Source organism: Pan troglodytes, chromosome 19 (assembly GCF_028858775.2).
Source record: "Pan troglodytes isolate AG18354 chromosome 19, NHGRI_mPanTro3-v2.0_pri, whole genome shotgun sequence".
NCBI lineage: Eukaryota > Metazoa > Chordata > Mammalia > Primates > Hominidae > Pan > Pan troglodytes.
This window is the reverse complement of record NC_072417.2, coordinates 19,733,651-19,745,930: the sequence shown is the minus strand read 5'-3', so window position 1 is coordinate 19,745,930 and position 12,280 is coordinate 19,733,651. Positions and strand designations below refer to the sequence as shown.

Here is a 12,280-nt window from a genome sequence, read left to right as displayed (position 1 = left end):
CAGTGAAAGGGAAAAAAAACATGAATTGTCAAAAGGGCTAAATGAAATAACAATCAATGGATAAAGTAAAAAGAGAGAGTAAAACAGAAATTATAAGCTCTTGAAATCTAAATAAAAAGAAATGGAAAGATTGCAGACTAACAAAGAAAAGTAAGGAATAATTTACCAACTTTATTCCCAATCCCTAAGCGAATAATGTGTTTCCAATTTAATGTTCAATTTAGTAGCATCTCTACCTTTTTAACCCTACTGGGAAGGCATGAGAGAGACTCTGATAAGAAAACCATGCGCATCCATGATGATGAAACCTTCTGCTCAGGTGGCCACATGACAGAAGAGGCACAGTGGATCCCCACACTTGGGAAATCTAGGCCTGAGCCAGAAACTGGCAGCCATCAGGCCAAAATATTTATATTTTATGTCTTATCTTAAAAATTCATGTATATTTTGCATTTCATTATGTTATATACTGTGGAATTTTGAATATAAAAATAATGTTTCTAACAATTGAATTATTTAACTCCTCTCATTCCCAAATATTCAAGTAAAATTGATGCTCTAGGAAGATTCACACTGTGGTTCTTGTGGCTTTCCCTTCCCCTTGAGCAATACCAATATGGTCAGGGGTATGTGAGAAGTACAGGTGAAATGGTATCTTATTATATACTATGATGAGCTCACGGGTCTCAAATGATCCACAGAAAATTAATAATCCAACAATCATTAAATAAAAGCTTCAATTCTCATGTAAATCAGTGAAGCTAAAAAATCCAAAAGAATGGTATAAACTAGGCCCTGAAATCTTAAAATGCCCTCTTAGCTATTGAGCTACGGTTTTTATAAAAAGATCAATAATGATGTCTTCCTGTTCCAATATGGAATTAGTGTCTCCCTAAGTACATTAACTTCAGAAGTATTGAATTACCAAGGAGGATCAGCACCACAATGAAACAAATAGTTGTTCTTTGCAAACTAGTGATTACCAGTACAGAAAACCCACCAAAGGCTGCTAGATACAAAAATGACAAAAGGCAAAGATGTCAGGTCAAAAGATAATGAAGTATGGTAGTCACCCAAAATCCAGAAGGATAACACTCACCCTCATCCTGATAATCTGACAAAAAGGGTGCATCGGATGTGAGGGACAGGCCAAGAGTCCCGCTGTGATTATCATCAGAGCTGTCCTGTCCAATGTCTCCCCCTGAGGGACAAAAAAGACAGAAAATAAGGTCAATCTTTGGGCATCCTTATAAAAGGATACATCCTTATAAAAGGATCTATGTATGAACTCTTCCAGTATTCGAAAAAAAAATGTATCTTTTACTGGATGATGAACATGGCCACTATCCATTAACATATAGGAAACAGTTAAATAGGTTCAAGAACTGACTTACCTGGATGAAAAATTTTCCACTCAAGTAACTCTCTCACTAAAACTTAGGAACTGTTAGCTTATAGTGGGAATACCTCTTGCCACCAGAAAGAAATTTCTCTATCATACTTAAAATAAAAACATAGCTATATAAATTTATATTCAGCCAGGCACGGTGGGTCACGCCTGTAATCCTAGCACTTTGGGAAGCCCAGGCAGGCGGATCACCTGAGGGCAGGAGTTCAAGATCAGCCTGGCCAATATGGTGAAACCCTGTCTCCACTAAAAATACAAAAATTAGCAGGGCGTGGTGGTGGGCACCTGTAATCCCAGCTACTTGGGAGGCTAGGGCAGGAGAATCGCTTGAACCCGGGAGGTAGAAGTTGCAGTGAGCCAAGATTGCACCATTGCACTCCGGCCTGGGTGACAACAGCGAGACTCCATCTAAAAAAAAAAAAGAATTAAATTTATATTCATATATACTATGTCTCCAATAATTACAACCTTTACCCTGCATGCCTCTATTTCAAATGAAATAGGACTGACCCAAAGGTTTAACCTTCTATACATAATATAATATAGCAAGGTCAATAGTCTTTCTCTGAAAAGTAAGAGAAGTATTATAAAAATAGAGAAAACCTAGACTTTGCTGGACTGTATTCCTATTTGTTCTGCAACGTTAACAAAGTTCTTTCTTTGTAATTCTAGTTTACAGCCTAGGCAACCGACCTCTTAGGAATTCTAAAAGCCCTAAGAAGATAATATTTGTCCTGTAAAATGGCTTTGATAAAAGGTAATGTATATACAATACTGAATTATGCAATTAATGCTAATCTCTTTTGTGTGTTTTCAATATACATTGGATTGTATTCTGTAGAAGTGACTGATGTTATTATGATACTTTAAAAGGTTCAGACAGAAGATGTTAGCTCATTCAGAAAACGGAAGAAAAGGCTCTGTATTGCAAATGGCTTTCCTTAAAATCCCCCAAATAGAGGTACAGTCTGCTAATAAAAGGACACTGACAGCTGCTTATTTCATTTCACAAACATGAAAATAGGATTTTCAACTGAATTTAATATTATCTCAAATACTAATTTCCAAAGGAAATCATCAATGCTAATCTCAGTAAATACTGTAGAGTTTTGGCCTTGGATTTCAACTAGGGAGCTGTGAAACCAAACAACCTACATAGAATCTGTATTGCCTCACTTTAAAGGTTTATTTCCTACAATTAAACTAGAAAGCCAGGGAGGTTATAAAATGATAAAAAGAGAATGGCTGTAGCCTTCTCTTTCCATAAATTAGATGATCATATCTAGACTCTTCTTCAAATGCTGTATGGTAGGTAGATGTCCATAACTGAGTTGAACACCTACAAATATAGGACTTTAGAAATAAACTATAAAGTTTATTATGAAAAAGAGAAATAAAAATTGTAGAAAACTCACACAATAGTCATTGGCCAAAGCCAGAAGAAATACTCTCTTTTATTAGTTTACTTATCAGTATACAAAGTTTATAGCTATGCTTAAAGCATCACTGTGTAATTTCCATAATAACCAGAAAAATTCTCAAATACTGGACTGAGGATTAAAATGCTCAAATTTTACATCACTGGAAGTCCACTAAAATTATATTATCAACACAATCTAAATGGACTGCCTGGCTAGTAACCTGAAAGTGAGCTGCAAGGTTAAATGGAATTTTTATTTTAAGCCAAATAAAAATCCTTAAAAATAAAAAAAGTACTGGAATTGCCAAGCAAAATTTAACTTTTGTAGGATATACTGAACATTATGTATAAACTATTATTCTGGACTCCAAGTTCTCTGCTTGCTTCAAAAATGTGGCAAATCCACCATTAAAGAAAAAGAACCTAGCCAGGCACAGTGGCTCACACCTATAATCCCAGCACTTTGGGAGGCCAAGGCAGGTGGATGGCTTGAGCCTAGGAGTTCAAGACCAGCCTGGGCAACATGACAATACCCCATCTCTACAAAAAGTAGAAAAATTAGCCAGGCATGGTGGCTTGTGCCTGTGGTCCCAGCTACTTGAGAGGCTGAGACATGGGGGGATCGTTTGAGCCAAGGAGGTAAAAGCTGCAGTGAGCCATGACTGTACCACTGCACTCCAACCTAGACAACAGAGTGAGCCCTGTCTCAAAAAAAAAAAAAAAAAAAAAAAAAAAAAGAAAGAAAAGAAGAAAGAAAGAAAAAAAAAGTACATGCTCACATTCTAAGTGTTTTAAAAAACATGCAGATCAGGAAGGGCTTTTTTTTTTAGTGAACTTTTCATTTTGGAATAATTTTAGATTTATGTAAGTGTTGCAAAGATAGTACAGAGTTCCTACATACCCTTCACCCAGTTTCCCCCAATGTCAACTTCTTACATAATTGAGGTCTATCTGCCAAAACCAATAAATTAACATTGGTATATTGTTATTAACTAAACTACAGACTCTATTTGGATTTCACAAGTTTTCCATTAATGTACTTTTCCTGTTTTGGGATCCAATCCAGGGTATCACATTGCCTTCACAGTCTCAGTTCTTAAAGTCTTACCCAAAACACCTGCCTGGATTTGGCACTTGCTTTCCTAACTTCAGATGGAAAAGTCACTTCCACGTGATTCCTATGGTTTCTGAGTATAGTCACCCAAGGTGTGCTTTCAACAGCCACCCCTGGTGTCAAACATGAGACAGTTCCTCTGTAAAGTACACAACGACATAGATATACAACTCAATGCAGCAAAACAGAGCCTAGGTCAGTAGTACAAATGGTTGTGGTGCGGGAACATTTAGAAATAAGCTTTACACCCAAGTGCAATTAGTTCCTGATGATGGAGATGTTGTTATAAGTGTTTTTAGTGTCATATCAAGTGACCCAGTTCCCTTGGGCACACACAGAAACAAGGCTATAATACCATATAAATATACACTCCCGTGTAATTGAAATGATTACAACTACTGAGGATGCATGGGTGAAAAGTTTTATAGAAGAACAGCAATTATTGTGGTCATTTTGGATTTGTTTAAGAACATCATTTTTCTTTAAAACATAACCGCACGTGTTCTCTGGATTTGTCTATAGCTCTGACAAATGCAGTTCCAAATGGCCACAACTGTAGTCCAGTGGGATCAGACATAAATGATCACAAACTATAGTGACAGACATTTCCACTCAGCAGCTCTACAATTAGGGCTTAGAACTCTATCTGCTTAGAGTGGATTTCTCACAAGCAAGACCCCTTGCCACTGGAGACACACTTTCCCACTGCAACTCCCTCAGAATCAATATATTTCTATACAGATATATATTCTAACACATCATATCTCCATTAATCACATCCACTACCTTCAGTCCTTTCTCTTTGTATTTCTAAACAAGATCTAGTGGAACTATATCAAGGTTCACCTGCTATTAGCAGGTAATTTGCTCCTGTAGCCTAAGTGTCATAAGAATTGGGGGTTAGATACACTCCTTGGTATATTCAATGGCAGGTTGTCCACCCAGTACATGTTGAGGGGCCCATAAGCAGGATGATTTCTCTATTCTTTTCTGAGAGTCAAACTCAATCTCATTCATGCTCCACAGAGTGATAAGTTGTGAATTTCTGAGGGTTGGAGCAGAAAAATAAAGCAGCTTTGTGTCAGGTGTAAGGTAATTATTTCCTAGGGTTTCTGTGCTATTTGTTTTTATTCCCTGTGTTTTCATTAACAGTTAATGAGTTTTCTCCCTTAATTCTGAAACAATAGTCTTGGCCACTAGAAGTTGGCTTTTTCTGCCACAGATTCAACCAGCTGTTGCTGCTCCATAAACTTTATGGAGAAGTGAATTAAACTGCTAAAACTTTCATTTACTAATTCAATTCCAAATAAAACAGGGAGAAAAATGAACCATGATGATGTTCCCCTTGTAACTATTTTAGTTCACAGCAAATCCGTTTAGTCCTGAATTTGCAGATACTATTTTGAGACAAAAACAGGCCATAATGACAATTTTACCAGAGAAATGAGAAAGAAATTTAAAAAGACAGAAAATGGTTTAAGCATTAAAAAAAGTGAGAAAATAACAAATAACAGAGAAAACATATATGTTTGCTTATTCAATATGTAAAGTCTCGATTTTTTTGTTAGTCTACATCATCGTCTTTTATTTCTCTTCAAATTAATTGTGAGCTATATTATAAAGACTCTATTCATATTTGCAACCAACTGTTTATATGGCGTGGTTAAAAACTAGGGTTTGCAGCCGGGCGTGGTGGCTCATGCCTGTAATCCCAGCACTTTGGGAGGCCGAGGCAGGCAGATCACCTGAGTTTCGGGTTCGAGACCAACCTGACCAACATGGAAAACCCTGTCTCTACTAAAAATACAAAAAAATTAGCCGGGAATGGTGGTGCATGCCTGTAATCCCAGCTACTTGGGAGGCTGAGGCAGGAGAATCGCTTGAACCCGGGAGGCAGAGGTTGCGGTGAGCGGAGATTGTGCCATTGCACTCTGGCCTGGGCAACAAGAGCAAAACTCCATCTCAAAAACAAACAAACAAACAAAAAAGAACAACAACAACAACAAAACACTAGGGTTTGCTATTACTTCACCAAGTATCTCTGGGTTATATAAGGAAATTTAGATTAATTTAAAATTGAAAAATTTTAAATTGTTGTTGTTGGAAGGAAACACATGACTTCCTATTCTATTTAATATTTAAGATCCCATAAGAAATACAGCTCCCTCTTTAAACTAATAAATTCTCACTAAAATGCTACAAATAAAGCTCCCTGATCCAAGTCCAGTTAGTTTTCATGCTTGATAGCATTAATATTGCCAGATTTTCATGGGCCAATTTAATAGTAATACAGCTCCCAAAGCTGAACTATAGTAAGGTTAGCAAAACTGCAGCTTATTGGTCCTTATTATAACCATTCAACTAAGTTATTGAATCTAATACCAACTAAAGATATATGTTGGGTACAGATGTGACCATATATGAAATGTTACTCACACGTAAATATATTATAGAGCACTTTTGCTGCACCAAAACTAAAATTCTGTCAACACTTCCATTATAAATTACATACCATCTTGCACATATTCATGCATTAGAAAATGTACTATGTTTTCCAGAGAACATCCTAGAGGCTTCACCAATTTCTAAATATCCATTTGGATCTGTGTGGTTAGTTCTTGTGATTAATCCATGTATAGTGAAGGTCTCAAATTCTTCTCTGTTCTATACAGTCGGACTTTCTGCCTATCTCTCTTTTTTTTTTTTCCTTTACTACACCTATCTATAATTCAATGTATAAATATTCCTTTTTTCCCAAGGCCCTGGCAGTGAGTGTAATGGTACTGAATGTCATTAAGTCTACAGAATAAATGATAGGTCAGGTAAAGAAAGTTTCCATTTATCATTCTTTTAAAAAGTTGCTCCAACTGGATCTCAAATGTACAAGAAGTAAATTGAGCCTAAGACTACAGTTTTTAGCTTAGCTTAGTAAAAAACTACAGTTTTTTACTGTTTGCTAATTATGTAATCATGCTAAGAATAACAGCCTTCTTAAGAACCTTTAGAGATAACATTTGAGGAGAGTGGCACAGTCTAAATAATCACAAATGGAGCCAAATTGATTAGACACTCTTAGTATAATCACTATAACAACACCTGTGAATCCAACAACCGAAAGGGCAGCATAGCTTAATGATATTCTCAGAATGAACTATATCTGTCAGTGGTGGATTGGACAGGAAAATGTCAGTGGGAGCTAATTGAAAAGTTCTTTTTTTCTTTTTTTCCCTCAAGAAAATGGTCCTTTGTAATGCAGTTTTTAATTTTGACCAGTAGGGCGAGCTGTAGTGTGTAGCATCATCCTAGTTCTTAGAAAAAGAAAAAAAAAGAAACAAGAAAAGAGAAAAAAAAAAAAAAAAAAAAGCAGCCACTGTCTTCTCCTCTCCCACCCTCTAAGAAAATGCTAGGATTTTTAACCCTTCTTAGGTTTCACATAAAGGCATAACTCCTGGATGTTAACAAACTGTAGGGCTGGCAGCAACAAATATAAACCAGATAATTGTATATGTGACAACCAACACTTCATAAAGCAAATTACAGCCTGTCAGCAGTCATTCCAGCTTCACACTAACACATTCCATCTACCACTGGTATTGTTCAACTGGTACTAAAATGGAACCTGCTGAGTGGGAATATTTTCAACAGTAATGAGATTTTGACATAATTCAAAATATATAAACCTAGGTATTTGGTAGTATGTGGATAAATATATTGTAAAATGAATGCATTTATCATATGGCAACCAGGCAATCATAATCTGGAATTATTGGCTCATAGTTCTGTTTTCTTTGGGCCACAGTATTCTCAGTCCTTAATTCTTATTACAAAGCTATCCAACTGAATTTTCAGTATCTTTTGACATATAGGAGAAAGTTAGCTATAATAATAATTATTATATAATAGCTAGCTAAACTCTTACTGGGTATAAGCTCTGGGTCAAGACTTTTTGTGGACTATCTCATTTAATCCTCAAAACAATCCTGAGATGTATTATTATCCCAAAGATGAAGATAAAGAAATTGAGACACAAAGATGAAATAACTTACCCAAAGTCATATAGGTGACTCATAAGTGGCAGGGCCAGGCTTTCACCCCAACTTGTCTGATTACTAAGCTCTTGTTCTAATCCACTGAACTATATAGCCTGAAAATCTGCATGTTTAATAAATCATGATCATTACTCAAAGGCAAAGCATATTGAATGACAGCCAGTGAGTTGACTTTATGGTATATACTATCAATTAGTATTTTAACTTTAGTAAAGTAAATCTATAAATTATGATTATTAGTGATAATAGCAGTAGTCACATTAGGTATGGAGAGTAGAACTGACAGACAAAACAAAATTTGGTCAATGATTTGGTCAAGAAAGAAGTGGTCCAATTCATAGTTGAAATTTATTATCGAGTAATGTAGTAATTTTTTCAAAATATCACTTCTTGGTATGAATTTCATGCTTGCAAAATTTGAACAGCCACCTCAGGCTTAGTGAAATTAATATACTGATTTTTTTCCAGCACCTTCTGTTTGATTCTGTTGGATACTTAAATATAGCATTGACCTGGCTTGGTTAAAGAATGTGTTTCCTTTCTGGCACCATCATGCTTTAAGTCTCAGAGCAGGAAAATCCTTTGAAAAATATATAATGCCACATAAATGTAGCAATTTTATTACTATTGGTTCATCTTGCTTTCTTGTCCCATCTTTCCTTTCTCCCAAACAGCAAGCTGTAGTAGGCCTTAGCACTTATTTACAATCCTGATGCATTTTAGGGTCTACTATGCCCCAATTGGTAAGCCAACATTACTTAAGAAACTTCTTGAGAGAAACTATAAGTCTAGTTGGATTCCAATATCTTCCATTAAAGAAGAATGAGATGGCCGGGTGCAGTGGCTCATGCCTATAATTGCAGCACTTTGGGAGGCCGAGGCAGGTGGATCACCTGAGGTCAGGAGTTCAAGATCAGCCTGGCCAACATGGCAAAACCCCATTTCTACTAAAAATACAAAAATTAGCTGGGCGAGGTGGCAGGTGCCTGTAATCCCAGCTACTTGGGAGGCTGAGGCAGAGAGAATTGCTTAAAACCCAGGAGGCAGAGGTTGCAGTGAGCCGAGATCGCGCCATTGCACTCCAGTCTGGGTGACAGAGCAAGACTCCGTCTCAAAAAAAAAGAAAAGAAGAAAGAAGAAAAGGAAGAAAAAGAAGAAGAAGAAGAAGACATGTTGTACAGGCTACAGGTAGATATAAGAAATGTTTTTCAAAAGTCCAAGGAGTAAAAATAAAATAAAACATAGTAAAGAATGGATTATGGGTAAGATTAGCAGGCCTAAACATGTGAGCCAGCTTTTAACATACTGAAGAAAGGGTAAGTTTTCTTTGTGATAACATAAACCTCCAATACCACTAAAGCTGTAAAGGCAAATGGTGACAAGATTCAACCTCCCCATGCCACATCCCACTCTAAACAGGGATTCTCATTCACGTATTTGACAACATGTATGTAACATCATTATCAACAGCCAAAACCTCTCACTGTCAAGAATTCAGTTCAATATTCGGTTCCTTGGAAAAAAAGTTTCACATGAAAAAGTATCTCTTTATTTAAAAAACTTACTTTTTAATTGAGGCATCACTAACACAAGTAAAGTGCATAAATCTTAAGGGTAAGTGGTATCACTTTTTAAGTTTAGGAAAATACATTTTAGAGATTAATCATGATCAATAACTTTTCCAGGATGGCAAATGTGTGTTAAATTCACATCAGCTGACAAGGACCGATAGGGTTCACAAGATTGGTTCTTCCACTACTTGCCTCACAAGAGTCAGCAGAAACTGGAATCTTTATTTTATATGTCATATAAATCCCCTTGCCTATAACTTAGCAGTCCCTTTCCTGTGCTAGTGATACTTAGCCATCTTCATAAACAAGTTTCTGAGAGAAGCATGTGTTGATGAGAAGCCAAATGAAAAATAAATGCTTTCTAATAGAATTGGGTCCACCTATTACATTATTTAGCCTCAAAATATCAAGCAAATTCATTGGGTTTCAGGTCTGAAGGCTTAACCTACTTACTCACAAAAAAGTTTTAAGCAAAAAAAACAAAAAAGCTTGTATTCAAATGGACTACACTTTTCTCTCAATATTTTGTGTTTAGAACATGAAAATTTGTTAGAGGCACAAGTTTTGATGAACACTAATTCTTATGTAAAAATTCTATGCTCAGAAACTGTACTCCCCACCTGATTTTCTGTGTTAGTCCAGGAATAATACCTTCTAAGAGAAATCATTTATAAGTTGTTTTTTTCCTCAACCAAAGTCCCCTGGGCTAATCAAACAAACTTAAAGCAGTCATTAATTTTCAGTGACTTGATTTTCCTTGACATCTATGTGAAGACGAAAATCTGAAGTTCTGTGAACTTCTGAAAAGACTAAGATGGGGTAAGAAAAGGTATCATTATCAGTCACCAGGAGTATTATACGATACTAATTTAAAATTATTATTATTTTTGTTTTGTTTTTGTTTTGAGACAGGGTCTCACTCAGTCACCCAGGCCAGAGTGCACTGGTGCAATTGCAGCTCCCTGCAGCCTTGACCTCTCAGGCTCAAGTGATCCTCTCACCCCAACCTCCAAAGTAGCTGGGACCACAGGTGCACACCCCCATGCTTGGCTAATTTTTGTATCTTCTATAAAGATGGGGTCTCTCTGTATTGCCCAGGCTGGTCTGGAACTCCCAGGCTCAAGCAATCAGCCTCCCTCGGCTTCCCAAAGGGCTGAGATTACAGATGTGACCCACCATGACTGGCCATATAATTTATTTTTAAATTCACTTTTTCACTTGAGGCCAGGAGTACGAGACCAGCCTGGCCAACATGTCAAAACCCCATCTCTACTAAAAATACAAAAATTAGCCGGGCATGGTGGCACATGCCTGTAATCTCAACTACTTGGGTGGCTGAGGCACAAGAATTGGTTGAACCTATTGGTGGGGGTTGCAGTGAACTGAGATCGTGCCACTGCACTCCAGCCTGGGTGACAGAGCGAGACTCTGTCTAAAAAAAAAAATTCACTTTTAAGTGATAAGTAAACTCAACACACCTATATATACCAACGTTCTCAAACATTAAACAACAGAGAATGCTGCTGTTTTATACCATCATCAGGGCCTTTCCCATTAATTAACATTTCAGAATAAATAGGCCAGGAGCAGTGGCTCATGCCTGTAATCCCAGCACTTTGGGAGACTGAGGTGGGCAAATCTCTTGAGCCCAAAATTTCGATACCAGCCTGGTAACATGGTGAGACCTTATGTCTACAAAAAAATACAAAAATTAGCTGCACATGGTGGCTCATGCCTGTAGTCCCAGCTACTGGGGAGGCCAAAGTGAGAGGATCACTTGATCTTGGGAGATGGAAGCTGCAGTGAGTGAGTTGAGATCAAGCCACTGCACTCCAGCCTAGGTGACAGAGCGAGATTCTGTCTCAAAAACTAAAATAAATAAATAAATGAATAGATAGACAGATGAAAACTTGAGTGGGTAAGAAACTGCTAATCATGATTCTACTGAAAAATAGATTACTACCACGCTGGTTTTTTGTTTGTTTTGGAAAGCTTCTTTATTAAATAAAAAAAGTTAAGTATGCCCAGAGCAAAACCTTCAAATGTTACAGGAAGGCATATAATGAAAGTTCATCTATCCTCTCTTCTCTTGATCCTTCTCTCCAGAGACAACCATTGTGAGATTTCTTGGGTGTTCTATGAATTTTTGTATCTAATATAACAAGGGTCTCTGTGTGTGTGGCATATGTATTTTTTTCCTCTTTTTAAACAAATGGTAACATTTGTTCTGTTCTGTATCCAGCTTTTCTTCCTAACCCTTTATCTTGACAACTGCTCCATGTCAGCAATATAGATTTATCTCATTTTTTATTTTAACCAATTTTTAACATTAAAAAATAATACATGCACATGGTGAAAATTCAAATAGCACCAAAGAATATTCTCTCTTTCATTCATATCAATATCCCCCTCAACAGTGATTACCACTGTTAATAGATACATATGTATCCTTCCAAAAATATTCTATATACAAATAAAAACACGTGTGCTTGTGCCACACACACACACAGAAACAAACTATACACACTAGTTTGCTCAAATTACCCTTTTCATCTAACAATACTCCTTGGAGAACCTTCCATATTACATATTACATACATATTACATATATATGTATCATTTTCTTTTAACTCTATATAGCATTCCATTAAATGGGTGTATATTTATTTAACTAGTCCCCGATTGCTGGGCATTTAGGCTGTCTGTTTGCTATTCCAA

The 12,280-nt window shown here is 36.6% G+C and overlaps 1 protein-coding gene across 28 annotated transcripts in view; it reads right to left on the bottom strand.

Moving 5' to 3' along the window:
* Positions 1-12,280, bottom strand: part of SKAP1 (src kinase associated phosphoprotein 1) — a 296,523-nt gene that overhangs the window by 212,243 nt on the left and 72,000 nt on the right. For 18 of the 28 annotated variants that reach the window (XR_010152796.1, XR_010152797.1, XM_523821.8 and 15 more), the window contains one exon: positions 1,100-1,201. Coding sequence is in view for 25 of the 28 variants with exons in the window: in XM_523821.8 (XP_523821.2) it covers positions 1,100-1,201 (102 nt within the window). In the remaining 3 variants the exon portion in view is untranslated. Of the gene's footprint in view, positions 1-1,099; positions 1,202-1,693; positions 1,817-12,280 lie in introns of all 28 variants that reach the window. The other 10 variants (XR_010152795.1, XM_054671234.2, XM_054671235.2 and 7 more) reach the window with 1 other exon arrangement.